We start from the raw sequence: 20437 nt of genomic DNA, 5'->3' as shown, positions 1-20437 counted from the left end.
GCTGGTAAAGGATAGAGAACTATGACCATCCCCACCTGAACATCATTTTAAAGACTTTAAAACTGAAGAGAAAGGAATAAACTTGTGAAACAATAGTAGGGGCCTACCGATGTCATCAGACACCATTCCAAAGAATCTAAATCAAACTAAATAGTAAACTTTAATATTCTAAAGCCAAATTTGAAGAGAAAGGAATCCTTTAAGATAATGACCAGTAATAATTTGTTGTCAAATCGATCACTTATTCTAAACCATTGGCTTTTTTCCCCGTGACTTCTCGATTGCAGGGCCAGGTCGTTGCTGTAACGGACTGTTTTTTCCTGCACCCGTGCACGCCAACGACAGCACTGTGCCTGACCCACCCTGTAGGTGCAAAAATGCGCCAGTAGCACAACTAGCACAATTCACATATAGGTCAGATGTAGTCACGTGACCTGCTAGCTTTACCATGCAATGTGAAGCAGACATTATGAACTTAAGAGACAGGCAGGTCCAGATTTTGAAAGTTATAGACAAGCAGGACCTATTAATAGGAGACAAGGGAGTCAATGGTAAGTTTATGTTTACACTTGGTTTACTGGATGTTAATGTTTTGCTGAATTCATGTTTTTGAGTTATTTAGTAGTGCAGGGTTCTCAAGTTTAGTAATTGTTAGAAGGTCAGTGAGTGTAAATGTATCCGTGGCAAGGAAGTTAAATTGTGTTTAATGTCCGTGTTATGTTTAAACCAAGAAACAATGTTAATCTATAAGGTTGTATACGTTTAATGTGGAAGATAGACAAGTGTGTATTAAGTGTTTGGTATTATCAAGCTGCCAAAGGCTATATAGTATAGTAACAGTTGAACTTAGTGCTGATGCAATAGTTATTGTGAATTGCAGTCATGTAGATATTATGCATGGGAAGAGGTTTCATGTACTTTATTTAAATGACAGTGTGGGTTCATGTATGTGTGTGTGTAGGTAAACACGCATTCGTATTTAGTTAAAGGATGTCTTAAATGTCATGGTGCTATCTGCAGGCACGCAAACCTCAGCTAACCGATTGGTAGAGTGTGTTAATAGAGAAGAGAGTATAATAAAGTTGTACGATAAGATATTGTGAACATTTGAGGTATAGTACAGGTATTTTAACTGGTTTCTTACAGTTGTCATGAATTCATTTATTTATTTTGTTATTTGTTTCCTTTTAGTTTCACGGTTGATTTCAACCCGCCATGGTTGATTGGATGTTAGAAAGCAAGAATAAAGATTAGTTCAACCCGTCAACATTCCCGTCTTGTTGCCTGTCTCTATAAAGTGAAACATTTCCTTGGAGTTCAAGGGGTTCCTATCAACAGTGAGTTGACTCGTCATAGACATGGCTGCGCGAGTGAGAACCCCAGTAATGCGAACAGAAGTGTTAGGTGAAAGGGCAGAGACATTGAAATTGTCCAGAGCCGCTTATATGGGACAGATGACTAAACTCTATAATGAAATGGAAAACTTAATGCTTGACTTTGATAACTATCAGGCAGTAATCAAGAAAAAGGACAGCTTAAATGAAGCCTTTGAGAAGCTGAAACCAATCCAGTTAGAGTATGCTGATGTTTTAAGCCATCTAGAGCAGACAGAACATTTGAATGAGGCCAGTGCAGTTTATGAGAGTGTAGTTAAAAATAAACTTGAATTTGATCAAAGACTTTTAGAGTGGAATGAATCTCGTCATAGACAGCGTCATTTAACCGACCCGTCACACAAAGGCAGCTCTAGTTCCTCAAGATCTTCAAAGGCCAGTAGTCGAGTCAGTGAGAAGATTAAAGAGACAAAGGTAAAGGCCGAGGTTGCCAGGCTGAAACTCAAACAACTCTCCATAGAAGAGGAAATGAAGCATAAACAAATGATCTATGAACAGGAACAAGAGCGCAAAAAACAAGAGAGTGAAAGTCAGTGTAACCTACTAAAGGTAAAAAATGAAGTTGATTGTGCAGAATTGGAAGCAAGGCTGTGGGAGGAAGAATATGAAAAGTGGGACAACATTTTAGAAGAACATGCAAATAAACTTGATACAAGCAATGTTAGTGTTCCATTGTTGCCAACAGTAACTGTTTACCATGATCAAACATTGCCACAAGTGCAGGTTAGTGATAATCCTGTATCAGTAGCCAACCCTATATACATTACCTGTTCTATGACTGACACCAGTTGTACACTGAATTCAACTGTAAATAACACTCAGCCTGCATACGCGCCGGTTACACAGCCAGCATATGCACCAGTTACTCAGCCAGCATATGCACCGGTTACTCAGCCAGCATATGCACCAGTTACACAGCCAGCATATGCACCGGTTACACAGCCAGCATATGCACCGGTTACTCAGCCAGCATATGCACCAGTTACACAGCCAGCATATGCACCGGTTACTCAGCCAGCATATGCACCAGTTACACAGCCAGCATATGCAGGGGTTACTCAGCCAGCATATGGGACGGGGTCCAGAGTTCCGGTTACTCAGCCAGCATATGCACCAGTTACACAGCCAGCATATGCACCAGTTACTCAGCCAGCATATGGGACGGGGTCCAGAGTTCCGATCACTCAGCCTGCATATGCGCCGGTTACACAGCCAGCATATGCACCGGTTACCCAGCCAGCATATGGGACGGGGTCCAGAGTTCCGATTACTCAGCCAGCATATAGGGATACCAGTGTACCTCCGCAGCAGCCGTATGTAAACATAGTGAGTATGCCCCAGCCAGCGCACGGTCCTTTGCAGAATGTCAACCCACCTTCACTTGATGCTATTATGTATGCTAGCATGATTCAAGGCATTAATATGCCAAAAAGGGAGTTTATGTACTTTGATGGGGACCCTGTTAACTATCCAACTTTTATGAGAAATTTTGAAATAAATGTAGAAAACCAGGTTCAAGATTATTGTGTTAGGTTGACCTATTTGATACAGTTTTGCACTGGGAAAGCAAAGAGTGCCATAAAGGATTGTGTAATTTTGCCCCCAAGTCAAGGTTATCAGCAAGCCAAATCTATCTTGTTTACAAACTTTGGACAGAGGCATATTGTTGTGCAGAATCTAATCCAAAAATGTACAGAGGGTCCAGTCCTGAAGCCACAACAGAGCCAAGGACTTTCTCAATTAGCAAGGGATATGAAAAATGCACTTCTGTGTTGTAGACAGATGGGTTATAGTGGAGATTTGAATTCATTTGACACTATGACTAAAGTAGTCAAACGATTACCTTTACATTTACAAGGCGAGTGGGCCAAGGAAGCTGGGAAAAAATTGATCAGTTGCTCTGATGTAACCTTTGAAGATTTGTCCACATTTCTTGAGACAAGGGCCTTGATTGCGAATTCAAGTTTTGGAATGTTAGTTGGAGCCAGACCAGAGAAACCAAGCAAAAACAGACAAAAGGCATCACCAGCTATTACACAAAGGGTCACAACATTAGCCACAACAGCAATGCAGTCAAAACAGGATACCAAAGGTTGTTTATTTTGCGGTAGAAACAATCATAATCTCACGCGCTGTTTCCGATTCCCGAAGATTCCCCATGAAGAGAGGAGGGACTTCACACGTAAGCACAAACTATGTAATCTATGTCTGTCAGCAGACCCACCACACTTTGCAAAGGATTGCAAGAGTAAAAGAATGTGTACAGTTGATGGTTGTGGCAGACGACACCACACAGCGCTGCATTGGAGTCTAGGTGCAAGTCAGAGTCGTTCAGGTGTGCCATCTCATTCCAAGGATGTCAACACCGATGCCCCTTCCATAGATGCTGTGAAGTCATCAGTAAACTTTGGGAAATGTCACCAACAACGTAGAACTGTTCTCCCAGTCCTTCCAGTGAGAGTGTGTAATCCAGATTCTGGACAGGAAATCAGCACATACGCATTTCTCGATAGTGGATCGGACACTAGTATGTGTTTATCGAGCCTAGCTGAAAGATTAGGAATTGAGGGGGAGCCAGTTGATTACAAGTTGACCACTGTAAATGCTGAGAAGACCATATATGGAAGGAAAGTGCAACTTGATCTCAAACACCTGAGCTCAAATGAAGGCATCATGATTGATCAACTTTTAACAACAAACAAGTTACCTGTGTCCAGTGAACAGATTTGTAATGCTCAAGATGCGTCTTGATGGCCACATTTGAAGGATGTCAACATTGAAGAGTTAGAAGATAAGAAGGTCGAGATACTCATCGGCTGCGATGTCCCAGAAGCGCATTGGTTACTAGATGAGCGCCGTGGAAAGAGACAACAGCCAGTTGGCATTAAAACGATCTTAGGTTGGACCATCATGGGGCCCGTGTGTGAAAATGGGACTAAAATCACGACAGTTTCCGCCAACTTTATTCACTTAGATCAAACAGTGAACTGCAGTGCCCCCATAGAGTGCATGGAATCTGTGTCTACAAATCTCGAACGAATGTGGACGACTGAGTTCAGCGAGAATTTAGCAGATGTTAAAGATTGTGTCTCCATGGAAGATAGAAGAGCCAGAGATATCATGGAAAGATCTGCAGTGTTTATTGATGGCCACTACCAGATTGGTTTGCCTTGGAAATATGACCACCCATGTTTGCCCAACAATTTGTCTATGGCCAAGAAGCGGATTAACCTGCTAAAACGACGTTTTCAAAGAGACCCAGCACTTTTTATCTCATACAAAGCAACCATGACAGATTACATCGAGAAAGGACATGCTCGAGTGTTAACAGAGGAAGACACAACATCAGAGATCAAGTGGTATGTTCCCCACCATCCGGTGTTTAATCCTAATAAGCCAAACAAAGTCCGAGTAGTTTTCGATTGTGCAGCGAGGTTTGGTAATACATCTCTGAATGATCAGCTTCTACAGGGACCGAATCTCACGAGCTCATTATTAGGTGTACTACTTCGCTTCAGACAGGAAAGGATAGCAGTAGTTTCCGACATTGAGCAGATGTTTCACCAGGTACGGGTTAAACCCACTGACTGCGGTGCCTTTAGTTTCCTATGGTGGCAAGACGGTGATTGATCTAAAGAACCCACTGATCACCAAATGTTGGTGCATTTGTTTGGAGCATCTTCTTCACCCAGTTGTGCATCTTATGCATTACAAAAAACTGCTCATGATAACAGGAAGGACTTTGACATTCATGTGATTGGCTCTGTGTACAAGAATTTCTATGTTGATGATTTATTGAAATCAGTGAGTGGAACAGAAGAAGCCAAATCATTTATCTCACAGATCACTGAGTTGATGTCTCGAGGTGGTTTTCATTTAACAAAGTGGGTTTCTAATCACCGAGAAGTTCTAGAGTCCATTCCTGCATCAGAAAGAGCCTCCTCTGTGGTGAATTTGGATCTGGAGAAACTCCCTAGTGATAGGACTCTTGGTGTGCAGTGGAACGTTGAAAGTGACACATTTGGATTCAAAATCAAGAATGAGGTTAAAAGAGAAACACGCAGGGGTATACTTTCCTACATAGCAGCAATGTATGACCCGCTAGGTTATGCAGCTCCATTTGTGTTACCAGGAAAACAGATTCTCCAAGAGCTGTGTCGAGCAGGGTACAGTTGGGATGAAGAGCTTTCCCAAGACTATCTTTCTCTGTGGAGAAAATGGCAAGGGAATCTTTCAATTTTGAACAGTCTTGAAATTCCCAGATGTTTTAAGCCACCATTATGTGATGAATTGCAGTCCATTGAACTTCACTGTTTTTCTGATGCTTCCCTTTCTGGCTATGGTGTATGTACCTACCTTCGATTTGTGGATACTTCTGGGAGAATACACTGCAGCTTGGTGCTCGGAAAATCCAGAGTAGCCCCTTTGAAGACAATGACAATTCCCCGTCTTGAGTTAACTGCAGCAGTCACTGCAGTGAAGGTCAGTAAGCAAGTCCAGGAAGAGCTACAGATTCCTATTCACAGCGTGACTTTTTGGACCGACTCGACTATAGTGCTCCAGTATATCAGAAACACTTCGAAGTGCTTTCAAACCTTCGTAGCAAACCGATTGCAAATCATCCATGATGCCTCTTCTCCAAGCCAATGGCGCTATATAAGTTCAGGCGAAAATGTGGCAGACTATGCATCGCGTGGGATTCATTTAGATCAACCCAATGAGGATGCTATCCAGACATGGCTGAATGGGCCAAAATTCTTATGGAAACCTGAACATGAATGGCCAGAGCAACCAGAGATTCTTCATGATATACCAAGTGATGACAGAGAATTGAAGAAAGGACAGACACGGGTCTGTTTAAGTCTGATTACGGAATTTCCCAAGGCATGTGAAGATAAGCTAGATGAAATGGTGAATAGATTTTCACAATGGTACAAACTACAAAAGGCAGTAGCTTGGTTACTGCGTTTTAAGTCTTATCTTCAAAATCGTGACAAAGTCAACACAGGTCCATTGACAGTTGTTGAAATTACTCAAGCTACACATGAAATTGTGAAAATTGTTCAGAGAAAGGTCTTTTTAAGAGATATATCCAAAGAAATGCCCAGTGAAAAGATTAATGCACAAGGATATCTCAGTCCTCTACGCAAACTGAATCCATTTCAGCAAAATGGAGTTTTGAGAGTTGGAGGCAGATTGCAACAAGCAGACTTGGATGAATCCAGAAGGCACCCTATGATTTTACCCAGTTATCATCATGTCAGAGACCTGGTTGTAAGGCACTACCATGAGAAAGAAGGTCACATAGGTGCTAACCATGTTTTGTCAGTCATACGTCAGCAATTTTGGATTGTGCGGGGACTTAAAACAGTAAAACGTGTGATTGGTAGGTGCATTGTGTGCAAGCGATGGAGCTCTCATCCAATTAAACAAGTTATGGCACCTCTACCTATGGATAGAGTTACACCTGGTGAACCGCCGTTTTCTTGTGTTGGTGTAGATTACTTTGGCCCACTGCAAGTGAAGTGGAGGCGTGGAACTGCCAAGAGATATGGATGTCTTTTTACTTGTTTAGCAGTCCGTGCAGTTCATATTGAAATTGCTCATAGTTTGTCCACTGATTCCTTTATTCAAGCTTTCTGCCGTTTTGTCAGCAGACGTGGAGCTCCTAGGAAAATTTACAGTGACAATGGAACAAATTTTAAGGGAGCAGAACAAGAAATCAAGAAAGCAATGCAGCAGTGGGACTGTGTCAAAATTGAGAATAAACTTCGTCAGAATGATATTCAGTGGTACTTTAATGCTCCATCAGCTAGTCACACAGGCGGTGTATGGGAGCGTATGATTAGATCAATCAGGAAAATCTTGCGTTCTATTCTAGGAAATCAACTAGTAGATGATGAGACTCTGATGACAGTACTCACTGAAGTGGAAAAAATTTTGAACAGCAGACCCCTCTCTCCTGTGTCTGATGACCCCAGGGATTTTGAACCGATATCTCCAAGTTCTTTGCTACTTTTACGTCCCAATGTGTGGGTTTCTCCAGATGTGGAAGGAGACTATTTTCAAGATGGATGGAAAAGAGCACAGCAGCTGGCAGATCAGTTCTGGGATCGCTGGCTAAAGGAGTACCTACCTACATTGCAGGAGAGACAAAAGTGGCTGCGTCCAAAAAGGAATCTGCAAGTTGGTGATTTAGTACTCATAATTGATGAAAATGCACCGCGTGGTTGCTGGCCCAAGGCTCTGGTTCAGCAAGTTTTTCCAGACAGATTTGGTCATGTTCGACAAGTGATGTTAAAGACATCTAAGGGACAGCTACGCAGAGATGTTAGGAAATTGTGCCTCTTGGAGATGTCAGTTTAAGTTAGTAGGTGTAAACTTGTTTTGCAGAACACTTAAGTTTATATGAGATTAACATGTTTTATTTAGACATTGTGAAGTGCATGAAATTTAAGTTGGGATTTACATTAGTTTATGTTTTCACACTTCAAGTAGGATTATTTACTCTTTGGTATAGACAGTGACAAAGGTGGGTTCACTGAATTCATTGTATGGTATAAGTATTGAATATGGGAAACATCTTTATGCATAGGTATACAGAAGTGGTTACCAAGTTTCATTGCATATTTAAGTATCTGTATATGGTGTTAGCAAGTATTGTTCACATATGTATGCTGGCATTTTGTCCTTAAAGAGAAAAAACATGTATACTGATGAAAATAGTCATAAGTGTTTTAATTGCACCTTTTGTGTTGAAAGAGCGTCTTACAGCAGAGACGTCTTTGGGGCCGGTGTGTAGGTGCAAAAATGCGCCAGCAGCACAACTAGCACAATTCACATATAGGTCAGATGTAGTCACGTGACCTTCTAGCTTTACCATGCAATGTGAAGCAGACATTTTGAACTTAAGAGACAGGCAGGTCCAGAATTTGAAAGTTGTAGACAAGCAGGACCTATTAATAGGAGACAAGGGAGTCAATGGTAAGTTTATGTCTACACTTGGTTTACTGGATGTTAATGTTTTGCTGAATTCATGTTTTTGAGTTATTTAGTAGTGCAGGGTTCCCAAGTTTAGTAATTGTTAGAAGGTCAGTGAGTGTAAAATGTATCCGTGGCAAGGAAGTTAAATTGTGTTTAATTTCCGTGTTATGTTTAAACCAAGAAATAATATGTTAATCTATAAGGTTGTATAGGATTAATGTGGAAGATAGACAAGTATGTATTAAGTGTTTGGTATTATCAAGCTGCCAAAGGCTATATAGTATAGTAACAGTTGAACTTAGTGCTGATGCAATAGTTATTGTGAATTGCAGTCATGTTGATATTATGCATGGGAAGAGGTTTCATGTACTTTATTTAAATGACAGTGTGGGTTCATGTATGTGTGTGTGTAGGTAAACACGCATTATTATTTAGTTAAAGTATGTCTTAAGTGTCATGGTGCTGTCTGCGGGCGCGTGGGCCTCGGCTGACGGATTGGTAGAGTGTGTTAATAGAGAAGAGAGTATAATAAAGTTGTATGATAAGATATTGTGAACATTTGAGGTATAGTACAGGTATTTTAACTGGTTTCTTACAGTTGTCATGAATTCATTTATTTATTTTGTTATTTGTTTCCTTTTAGTTTCACGGTTGATTTCAACCCGCCATGGTTGATTGGATGTTAGAAAGCAAGAATAAAGATTAGTTCAACCCGTCAACATTCCCGTCTTGTTGCCTGTCTCTACAATAATAATAATGTTTCTTATTGGGCGGCTTACAATGGATAATATAACTAAAATCCTTAAAATTACTACAATATTAAAATCTTAAACACTCATCGGACCATTTAAACTTAATGCTACTAAAAACTTAATGTTATATATATATATATATGTATGATATAAAGCTCAACAATACCTTTCAACGTCTTCTCTCCCCTGTATACACGGATTTTATCATCGAGGTCCTGGTCAAGTCGGAATACCAACAAGTAGATGATCCGCTCTGAGAGGAACGTTTGGTGCGTGGTGTAGTAGACATCCTGTCCTGCAAAATCCCAAATTGTGACCTGTTTCTCTGGCTCCACATCTTCTCCTCGGGCAATTTTCTTGATTTTTTCCAATAGCTCCTTGTCAATATCATCTAGATGGTCCCTTTCTGCCACTGCCATGAATACAATAAGCTATGTCCAAACTAACTGATTTTAGCATAATGCATATTGTTATGTATTACAATGCGTGCATATTTATCCAAATCATCGTATTTATCCCACAGTATATTGTATAAATATTGTATAAAAATAAATAAATTAGATTGAAAATGCATGTAATAATTATATTTGGTATCAAGCGCCCAATTGAGTTTTCAGCTGATGTGCCTTCTTCAAGGGGGGGGGGGGGGGGGGGGGGGGGGGGGGGGGGGGGGGGGGGGGGGTTGAGAGAGAGAGAGACTAGACCTTAATCTTTATAGACATGCTTTCAATCTAATTTATTTCATTTGTCAGGGACTGTTCATACATCGACATATCGTCAACATTCTTATACAACTCATGTTTTCTTCCCCAGAGGTATGAGATCCACTTTAACCTTTGAAAAGGACTGTACAATAAACAGTGTGGTTAAAATAAAACTTTTTAGCATAAAAAAGTATCATAATTATTGACAAAATTTGAATGTATTTAGTGTCAATTAACTTTGTGAAACAGTTATCAAATAAATTAGAAGCTTTCGTCTGTTTCTGAAGGTTTATCAGCAATTTGCGCAAAAAAAAAAAGTTTCTTAAAAATGTATCCTCTCTGATGAATACAAGTGGGTAAGCTCAAAACATAACTGGGTGATACACTGAATGTTTTAACATTAATTAAAATCAATTTAAATTGTAAGGTATAGTCAATTTTAATGTAACATTATTAATACAGTTTGATGAAAATAAGAATGCAGGAACTCACATACTTAATCAACAAGCTAAGAACAACTCTCGCAGATTCTGAGCAAAAGACGGAATCTTGTTTTACTACATGTGCACTACTTACCTGCTGCTCTGTCAGGAGAGGCAGGTGATTCCCTGTCATCAGGGGGAGCGGCTGTAGAATAAAGAGAAGAAGAATATCAAACCCCATTCTAGCAGAAAATGACTCAATCTTAAAGTTAACAAAAACATGGCTAAGATAAAGGAATTTCTTTACAAAATTTTTAACTATAACTTTGGGATATTGTATAAATATTGTATAAAAATAAATAAATTACATTGAAAATGCGTCTAATAAGATCAAGTATAATTGGTATCAAGTGCCCAGTCTTCAAGGCACATAAGGTATAATGGCCAACGAAAAACACATAGAAGGTGGAATCCCTTGGCAAAAAGAACAAGGCAGCAAAGCTGTCAAATGTACAGACAAAAAACAGAAAATAAAGATGCAAAAAAAGGTAATTTTGTCAATTTTGAAGCAATTATAAATAATGCTTATAATAGCACTGTCAGTCAACACTGAATTTTAATCTTGCACAACAGGTAACATGGTCAATAACAGGAGCAGACCCAGAGATATTTTCTGACAGTATTACAAAGTATCTATGTTGATCCATCCTTCATTTTGATGGTCTTCCAACAGAAAACAAGAATTTTTAATAATAAAATAAAAGTATCATGGATTTTCAGAAAATGTGACTAGCATGGGTCTTCAAGCCTGTGTCTGTACATAAAAATAATCCTCAGTCATATAAAGACGACTTATTTTACAGAAAATTAAATTGTCGTGTTTGTACCCAGATAAAACAAGACAGCAAATCTGTCAAATGTAGACTTGCCCTTCAAGAAATCGACGGAAAATAGCTCTTTTTCAATTTTGAATGGGCACTGTAGAAAATATATAACAGCTAAAGCTCTCAAATTAAGCACATATGTGTGATATCATGTGAAGAATAAGTTCTGTAAATTTCAATCCAAGCAGTCAAGTACATTTTGAGACAGAATGCTTTAAATGTGCAGCAAACCGTAAAGCTAATCCCTTCAAGATCTTGGCGAAAAACCGGAAGTGCGTCATGACGTCACTCGCTTGTACTTGGAAAGCTGCTGGGTGATTTTCCGATGAGAAATATTTCGTGGCTTATGAAAATGTTCGGAAAATGACCATGCAGATAAGAGAAAATTCACTAATCAAAATTGAAACTGCATAATTACATAGAAAAACATTGTGCATTCCTGACCTCGACTTGTCAGTGTAAACAAAGTGTACTGAACGCATCGCAAGCAAGCACGTCAATGCTGCGTTTGATACTTTGTATCAGACGCTTCCTTTTACTTGACAACACAGTGTTAACGATGGGCATGACAGGAAAAACAGTGCAAAAAACACACACTTCCAGTTTTCATCGATTTCTTCAAGGCATGGATTTCTTGAAGGGCGAGTCTACAGACAAAATAAATAAATAAATAAATAAATAAATAAATAAAGATGCAAAAAAAAGGTTAATTTCTCATTTTGATGCAATAATAAATAATACTTGTAATAGCACGGTCAATCGACACTGAATTTAAGTCATGCACAACAGGTAACATGGTCAATAACAGGAGCGGATCCAAATGTATTTTCTGACAGTATTTTAAAATATCTTTGTTAATCCACCCTCCATTTTAGATGGTCTTCCAACAAAAAAAAAATAGATACCCGTCAATGTAAACTTTAAAATCTGACCGTCTTCCTGAAAACCTTGAGGACGATCTCAATCTGCCCCTATGATAAGATTACAGTTTCAGGACCACGAGAGTTTAAATTCACATAATGAAAATCACAATATTTGACATATGAAAGCAGTGCATAGAATAATATAATGTTACATAATGCTGAAATATAAAATACCAATACAACTGCTTATGTGGGAAAACAGAAAATGTGCAGAGCTTCTGGTGGAGGGGAGTTAAAAATTGAGTTGAAACCCTCAGTGTTTGAAAAAATTAAAAACAAAACATTCCAGTAAAGCTGCTTTTCAAACAAGCATTAATGTTGGCATTATACAAAATAATTTTTTGAAAACTTATTTGCAAAATTAAACATTTATCTGCATAATTATCACTGCTTCCCTATTATGGACACTGTTATCTGGCAGAAAACTTAACCTATGGGAGTTTACAGGGAATCTCAACATGTGTGTTTTATATAATCTCATTTTATTGCCACCTGAAACTTAATTTAGGCAAGTGACCTTATAGTTCTGAATTTTGCTAGTAGTTACCCAATGGAAGATTAGAGGCTTGTCACCCAAATGTGACTAGCAAAGGTATTCAGGCCCATGAAATATCTAAGTCACAATTTTAAAAAAGCAGAAAATAATAATGCACAAAATAGGAGGCTGTCAGTTCTAATGTAATACAATGCTTAACTGCACAGTCAACCTGAAAATTTAATTATGCACAATAGTATATAACGATGTAAGTAAAAGCATAAGGCTTCAGGCCCATAAGAGTTCAAGCTCACACCAGAATGAGATAAATAAAAATTTCACAAAAAATGCATAATTCGATAAAAAGGATAATTCAAAAGAGCTGGTTTTCTAATTTGAGCTGTTTGTCAATCCTAAGAATCATTTTTTTTGTAAATATAAAATAGGTAACAGTTTTCTTTTTATAACGTTATGGTGATAGTGCACAAAGTAGGTTTTTGATGCAATATAACATAATGGGCAACTGTATACCATGAAATTTTAATTATTTTCTATTAAAAACATGGACATTTAGAGAATTTGATTACCACTGGGCTTCATGCCCGTGTGAGTTCTAAGTCCCAGTTTGATGAAAATAAGAAGATAGAAACTCACATAGCTAATCGACAAGCTAAGAAAAACTCTCGAACATCTCTGAGCAATACACGAGAATTTTGTTTTACTACATGTGAACTACTTACCTGCTGCTTTGTCAGGAGAGGCAGGTGATTCACTGTCATCAGGGGGAGCGGCTGTAGAATAAAGAAAAGAATAATATCAAACACCATTCTAACAGAAAAAGACTCAACCTTGAAGTAAACAAAAACGTCTTTAAGGAACATATATGTGGAATGGCCAACGAAAAACACACAGAAGGTGGAATCTCTTGGCAAAAAAGAAGAATAACTACAAATATCTGCTTAAATTGCACCAAGATGAACTATTCGAGACAATCATGTACAATACCTCTATTTGTCAGCATGTTATTAATATTCTCTTCTGAATCTGGTAGGGATTCCTCTAGTGGCGTTTGGTCCAATACTGTTAAGTCCGGCTCACAAAACGTATCTGAATTCTGTACTCCAATTGCCATGTTTTGTGCAAACTGGTCTTTTGGATCATCTGAGAATAGTTGGAAGGATCATACAGGTAGATCAAGGGTTGTATCTAAATGTACCTTTTCTGAGTGTACGTATCAGGCTACACCATTAAAAAATTCAATTCAACATTTAGTAAAATAAAGCATGGTGTTTTTACAGAGAATGAAATTATCGTGTTTGTACCCAGTTAAAAATAATCAATGGGCTGTAGTAGTAGATTGTTAAGTGTAATGTATGTCAATTGATTGATAACAATACAAAGGCACCACTTATTTAAGTACTTTTTCACTCAGCCCCTCGTCTACCATACTAAGATAGGGAAGGACACATTTCGACACCCACACATACACTTATTGTGGGTTATGCGGTAAAACTGAAAATGTCTTATCTTCTGTTCTTTGTATTCTTTATAAACAAATTCCATATGTGCCAAATGTTTTCCTATATTCTGCTTACCTTTTCCTCTTATCCAACAGGATCGGCCAGCTTTATGGACAACACACCTATGACGGTATATATTCACGCCAGTTGTATTTGCATCTTCTGCTTTGATATATTCCTCATGGATGAGGCGCTTGGCGAGATGAGTCTTTCCCACACCGTAAGGTCCTACAATAGCTACTCGCTGTCGGTATACTGGAATCTTACCACTTTCACACAATCGGCGAAGCCGTTCATTAAATTCACCTGGTAATACGAATGATATTGCTTCAGATTGACGAAATGACTCATGGAAAATGTCCCGTGAATGATGATGTTTGCGGATGACATTTAATTGTGAGGCGATAGCAGAGAAGAAGCGAAAGAATATCTAAAGAGGTGGAGGGCAAATGGTATTGCATATTAACACCAGAATTTTAAAACAAGGCAGCAAAGCTGTCAAATGTACAGACAAAAAGCAGGAAATAACAAAATAGGCTACTGTCAATTATGATGCAAAAGTACATTATGTTAAACTGCAAATTCAACATCAAATTTTAACTAGACTGCAACTGGCTAAAGCCAGTGGCGGAGGATTCCCCTGCAAAATAGGTGTGAAAATGCTCTTACAAGGTCATGTGAAGGTCATGGGTTAAATTTGACCCTATATTCTGAAAGAGCATGTGCGAATTGGGGGGGGGGGGGTCAACTAAACATCACTTTTAGCCCACTTCAATATTTCTCCATGAAATAGCCAAATGACCTTGAAAATGAGGGTCAAGGTCAAACTTGACATTTGATTTGGGGGTTTTGGGTATATGTTTGGGGTAGTTTACTATAGGATGCTATGACCAAAAAGCAGTGTTTCATGGAGAAACTGCCAAACTCAAGATTTCTGCAATGTCTTAAATATTTAAAAATCTATATTAAAACAAGATAGCACTGTTCTGAAATGTTTTCTTTTCCATTTTTAACAATTTTTAACATAAAACAAAATTAATGGTTTACTGCAATTTTTATATGATCAACTAAGAAAATTGATGAGATGGGAAAAATATCAATAGAGCAGTGTTAAATGTCCAATTTCTTCCATTCTGAGATTCCGAACATAGTGAATGATTGAATCTGACAAACTGCAATGATATGAGTTTATTTCCATTTTTGAAACTTTATTACACAATACACGATAACAAGTTTACCATCGTTTTTACATAATCAACTAATAATGTTGTAAAGATGCAAGAAATGCCAAACAAACACTTTTTCGTATCTTATTAATTAAAATATGAAACTGTTAACATGCCTAAGAATTAAATCTGAGGAAATGTGAAAAGACAGCATAACTTCTAAAATAATGGCCCTATTATGCTGATTTTTGACTCAACCTGCGTTTTAGCAGGAATGACCACTCCTGTGAATTTAATGACAATTGGCCAATCTGTTTTTCTTATGTTGTGTTTACAGTGTTGCATATATGCTGAAAAGTGAAAAAACAGCATAACTTTTACAATAATGGCCCGGTCATGCTGATTTTCGAACTTGACCTGCATTTTATGAATATTCATCAGCTCTGTAAATATACAGCCAAAAAGTAAAACTGCCTTCCACTTATCGTGTTTACAATGAAAGTGAACGGCGCCGGCGCCAGTGACAGTGACGGAATGTCCAATTTCCTCCATTCTGAGATTCTGAACATAGTGAATGATTGAAGCTGACAAACTGCAATGATATGAGTTTATTTCCATTTTTGAAACTTTATTACACAATACACGATAACAAGTTTACCATCATTTTTACATAATCAACTAATAATGTTGTAAAGATGCAGGAAATGTCAACCAAACACTTTTACGTGTCTTATTAGTTAAATAATGAGACTGTTAACCTGCCTAAGAATTGAATCTGAGGAAATGTGAAAAAACAGCATAACTTCTAAAAAAATGGCCCGATTATCCTGATTTTCGAACTTAACCTGCGTTTTAGTAAGATTGACCACTCCTGTGAGTTTAATGACAATTGGCCAATCTGTTTTTCTTATGTTGTGTTTACAGTGTTGCATATATGCTGAAAAGTGAAAAAACAGCATAACTACTAAAATAGTGGCCCGATCATGCCAATTTTTGAACTTGACCTGCATTTAAGTAAGATTGATTACTCCTGTGAGTTTCATGACAACAGGCTTAACGGTTTTCCTTAAAATGTGTTTACAGGGTTGCATATATGCTGAAAAGTGAAAAAAAAAACATTTCAGATCAGTGCTGTCTTGTTTACATTTTGGCATTTTCAAGTTGTGACTTTCAAGTTCCATGGGCCTGAAGACCTTTGCTAGTCAAATTTTTATGCACAGACACAGTAGTGGCCCGATCATGCCAATTTTCGAACTTGACCTGCATTCAAGTAAGATTGATTACTCCTGTGAGTTTCATGACAACAGGCTTAACGGTTTTCCTTAAAATGTGTTTACAGGGTTGCATATATGCTGAAAAGTGAAAAAACAACTTAACTTCTACAATAATGGCCCGATAATGCTGATTTTCAAACTTGACCTGCGTATTATGAATATTCATCAGCTCTGTAAATATAAAGCCAAAAAGTAAAACTGCCCTCCACTTATCGTGTTTACAAGGAAAGTGCACGGCGCCGGCATCGGCGACGGCGACGACAGATACAGGTGATGGCAAGATGTACAGACACATCTGTGTCTGTACATAAAAATTTGACTAGCAAAGGTCTTCAGGCCCATGGAACTTGAAAGTCACAACTTGAAAATGCCAAAATGTAAACAAGACAGCACTGATCTGAAATGTTTTTTTTTTTTCCATTTTTAACAATTTTTAACATAAAACAAAATTAACCGTTTACTGCCATTTTTACATGATCAACTAAGAAAATTGATGAGATGGGAAATATATCAACAGAGCAGTGTTAAATGTCCAATTTCTTCCATTATGAGATTCTGAACATAGTGAATGATTGAAGCTGACAAACTGCAATGATATGAGTTTATTTCCATTTTTAACACTTTATTACACAATACACAATAACAAGTTAACCATCATTTTTACAAAATCAACTAACAATGTTGTAAAGATGCAGGAAATGCCAAACAAACACTTTTTCGTATCTTATTAGTTTAATAATGAGACTGTTAACATGCCTAAGAATTGAATCTGAGGAAATGTGAAATATATGCTGAAAAGTGAAAAAACAGCATAACTTCTACAATAATGGCCCGATCATGCTGATTTTCGAACTTGACCTGCGTTTTATGAATATTCATCAGCTCTGTAAATATAAAGCCAAAAAGTAAAACTGCCCTCCACTTATCGTGTTTACAAGGAAAGTGCACGGCGCCTGCATCGGCATCGCCATCGGCATCGGCATCGCCATCGGCGACGACAGACGCAGGTGATGGCAATATGTACAGACACATCTGTGTCTGTACATAAAAAGAAAATTGTGTTAGTTGTGACAGAAACATAGTGTTAGCTGTGACAGAAACATTGTGTTAGTTGTGACAGAAACATTGTGTTAGCTGTGACAGAGACATGGTGTTAGCTGTGTCAGAAACATTATGTTAGCTGTGACAGAAACATTATGTTAGCTGTGACAGAAACATGGTGTTAGCTGTGACAGAAACATTGTGTTAGCTGTGACAGAGACATGGTGTTAGCTGTGACAGAAACATTGTGTTAGCTGTGACAGAAACATTGTGTTAGTTGTGACAGAAACATTGTGTTAGTTGTGACAGAGACATTGTGTTAGTTGTGACAGAGACATTGTGTTAGCTGTGACAGAAACATTGTTAGCTGTGACAGAAACATTGTGTTAGTTGTGACAGAAACATTGTGTTAGCTGTGACAGAAACATTGTGTTAGCTGTGACAGAAACATTGTGTTAGCTGTGACAGAAACATTGTGTTAGTTGTGACAGAAACATTGTGTTAGTTGTGACAGAGACAAGGGTGTGCATGCATATGTATATAGATATGTTTGCCCGCAAGTTCTAAAATATAACATTTCTTATTTTCAATCAATAAAATCTAACATTTATGCCTTACATCAAAGACAGCATAGTATAAGAGAAAGTAACTTCATGTGACTTTGCCAGTGTTATCCAGACATGGGGAAACTGCCTGTCCCACTGGAGATGATCAAATTGAAATGCTACAGGACCTGCAAGATTTTTTAATATCCCAAGTCTTTATGACTAGCTAGGTTTATGTGAAAATACAACATATAATAATCACTTACATGTAAACATAGTCTAACAGAAATAAATTACTTAGTTTGAACTCCGAAGAATGTTGTGAGAACCTTCAGATCTCCTCTTGCGTATGTCCTCTAGACCTTCAGCATCTTAAAAGTTTTTCCCCCATGTCTGGTAACCTACTGCATGTGCTGCAAATCTCCAGGATACTTACCACCGTCACCCACTCCATCGCTCACTTGGAGTGGTGTTTTGTCTTGGTTTGGCATAGGGAGAGCGGCCAGCGTTTTCAGCGCCTTTGAAGCGGCAAAATGGCGAGCAGCCTGGCGCGTGTTGCCCTCACCCATGAATTCTCGGTTGCCCACCTTCAGGGACACGTAGAACACTTTCTGTGCTTTTGGATAATGATATCTGGAATAGAAAGTCTGAATGTTAACTGGTTTCTGGCTCGGTTGTCAATTTGTCTATCAATTTGGCAGTCTTCCACTGCGATATTTTCTCACCCATGCCACTGCTTGACTACAGCTCACTCAATAGTATGAAATAATCTGGCATGGATTTCTGCTTTAGAAAATGATCTTTGCAAATGGATTTCAAATGAAGCACAAAAGCAAGCCTGTATGTGTATTCACATGCCTACCAGGCATTTTGGTTGTAAGAAAATAATGAAAAGAAATACCCTTAAAATGAGAAAAAGGGTTGCCACTTCAGACTGAAAAGCACCCCCCCCCCCCCCCCCCCCCAAAAAAAAAATCAATTTTCTTTAGGTTGTTATTTACCTTTGGTTGTACATGTTATTTACCCTTGGTTATACATGTTATTTACCTTTGGTTGTAAATGTTATCTTCCTTTGGTTGTACATGTTATTTACCTTTGGTTGTACATGCCCCTGAAGCCCAAGTTAGGTGGCCCATAGCACGCAGGTCTGGGAGGCTCAATGGGGCGGTACACAGCAGGTTCTCCTCGTTTCATGGCCAGAGCATTCAGTTCCACTGTGGGAGTGATGGTACGGGAGGAAGAAGGATCTTGGGGAAAGAATAACAGAATGATATCATGAAAATGTCCTTTGAAAAGGTGGCAGAATAACATAATAATCTGACATACTGATTAAAAAGAAAAATAAGTCAAGTGAAGTCAGTTATTTTATATTTCATCTTTGGACAGTTTGCTATAGAATAACTAGTAACAATAAAGAAAAGTTTAAAGGAAAAATATTTGGAAAAAGAAATGAAAATTGTTTCTGTCATCATACTCATAATTCATCTTCATATCAAGATGTCAATGATGAAAAATAATAAGAGGCTCACGTAAGCCCCACCCTCTAATACAATGATTCTTTTTCTAAGCTAGTTAATCAAAATAAAAATATCATCAAAACTGTAACAAAGTTTTTTCAGCATACCACAGACTCCTGTACCGTCCACATACTTTGCTGGTTTAGGCGGAGGATGTTTGTACTGTGTCTTCTCTAACGCAATGTCAGCTGCTGCATGCTGCGCCTTTTTGATGCTGACGCCATTTGCTGCGTACTCTTCGTCACCTAACTTGAGCTTCACGAAGAAAGTTTTCTTGTGAGCTGGGCCTTGTTTGTCAGTTAATGTGTACTGGTGGAGTATCTAAGGAAAACAAGAAACAAAACCCATAAGTACTTTTAATTTTTTTTCTTTTCCTGGATTTAAAAACAAATATCAATATTAGAAAACATGCAAGTATTCAATTAAAGAAAATATGTACCTGATTTAATATCTAAAAAATTACAATCAAAATTAAATCTTTTTTTTTAACATAAGAACAAACCTCAGTGTGATTTTTAAAAGATGAAAAGTTTTCCAAAGACTCTCTACTAAATTACATGACAATTCAGGTACCTTATTGTAGCGGGCTAACTCATTGATTAAGCACATTGGGGTTTTCTCTTTTGTGTTTGCCATGGACACTTGACCATCTCCACCTGCCCCAGGTGGCGTCGGGACAGCGGTGGCAGTGGTGGGATCTGACTTTCTGTGGAATACTGGAGCATCTTTAACTGGCACCATCTGTTGGGCCATCACTGCTCCAGCACCACCTGGTGGACAGTGAGAAGAAAAAGAGAAGAGTGCAAATGTGAATTTGAAATGTGCTGTTATTTTGA

The 20437-nt window shown here is 38.2% G+C and overlaps 3 protein-coding genes across 3 annotated transcripts in view; 2 read left to right on the top strand and 1 right to left on the bottom strand.

Annotated features, from left to right (window-relative positions):
• Positions 1 to 360: 360 nt before the first annotated feature.
• Positions 361 to 4145, top strand: LOC147760120 (uncharacterized). Its single transcript, XM_086995682.1, has 2 exons — positions 361 to 551; positions 1192 to 4145. The coding sequence occupies exon 2, from the start codon at positions 1359 to 1361 to the stop codon at positions 4143 to 4145; it is 2787 nt and encodes a 928-aa protein (XP_086851808.1). The 5' UTR covers positions 361 to 551; positions 1192 to 1358.
• A 903-nt stretch (positions 4146 to 5048) lies between these two features.
• Positions 5049 to 9097, top strand: LOC106154518 (uncharacterized). Its single transcript, XM_086995683.1, has 2 exons — positions 5049 to 8378; positions 9022 to 9097. The coding sequence occupies exon 1, from the start codon at positions 5049 to 5051 to the stop codon at positions 7758 to 7760; it is 2712 nt and encodes a 903-aa protein (XP_086851809.1). The 3' UTR covers positions 7761 to 8378; positions 9022 to 9097.
• Positions 9086 to 20437, bottom strand: part of LOC106150540 (uncharacterized) — a 32215-nt gene continuing 20863 nt past the window's right edge. The window contains exons 3-12 of the mRNA XM_086995542.1: positions 20175 to 20371; positions 19709 to 19922; positions 19178 to 19331; positions 18521 to 18717; positions 14134 to 14364; positions 13544 to 13699; positions 13279 to 13329; positions 10411 to 10461; positions 9297 to 9542; positions 9086 to 9120 (exon numbers count right to left, since the gene is read on the bottom strand). Of these exons, the coding sequence (XP_086851668.1) occupies positions 9086 to 9120; positions 9297 to 9542; positions 10411 to 10461; positions 13279 to 13329; positions 13544 to 13699; positions 14134 to 14364; positions 18521 to 18717; positions 19178 to 19331; positions 19709 to 19922; positions 20175 to 20371 (1532 nt within the window). The remainder of the gene's footprint in view (positions 9121 to 9296; positions 9543 to 10410; positions 10462 to 13278; positions 13330 to 13543; positions 13700 to 14133; positions 14365 to 18520; positions 18718 to 19177; positions 19332 to 19708; positions 19923 to 20174; positions 20372 to 20437) is intronic.

This window comes from Lingula anatina, chromosome 9 (genome assembly GCF_051362555.1).
Source record: "Lingula anatina isolate TDL-2025a chromosome 9, LinAna3.0, whole genome shotgun sequence".
Classification (NCBI taxonomy): Eukaryota; Metazoa; Brachiopoda; class Lingulata; order Lingulida; family Lingulidae; genus Lingula; species Lingula anatina.
Note: the sequence above shows the minus strand (reverse complement) of the source record. Positions and strands in the feature narration are given on the sequence as shown.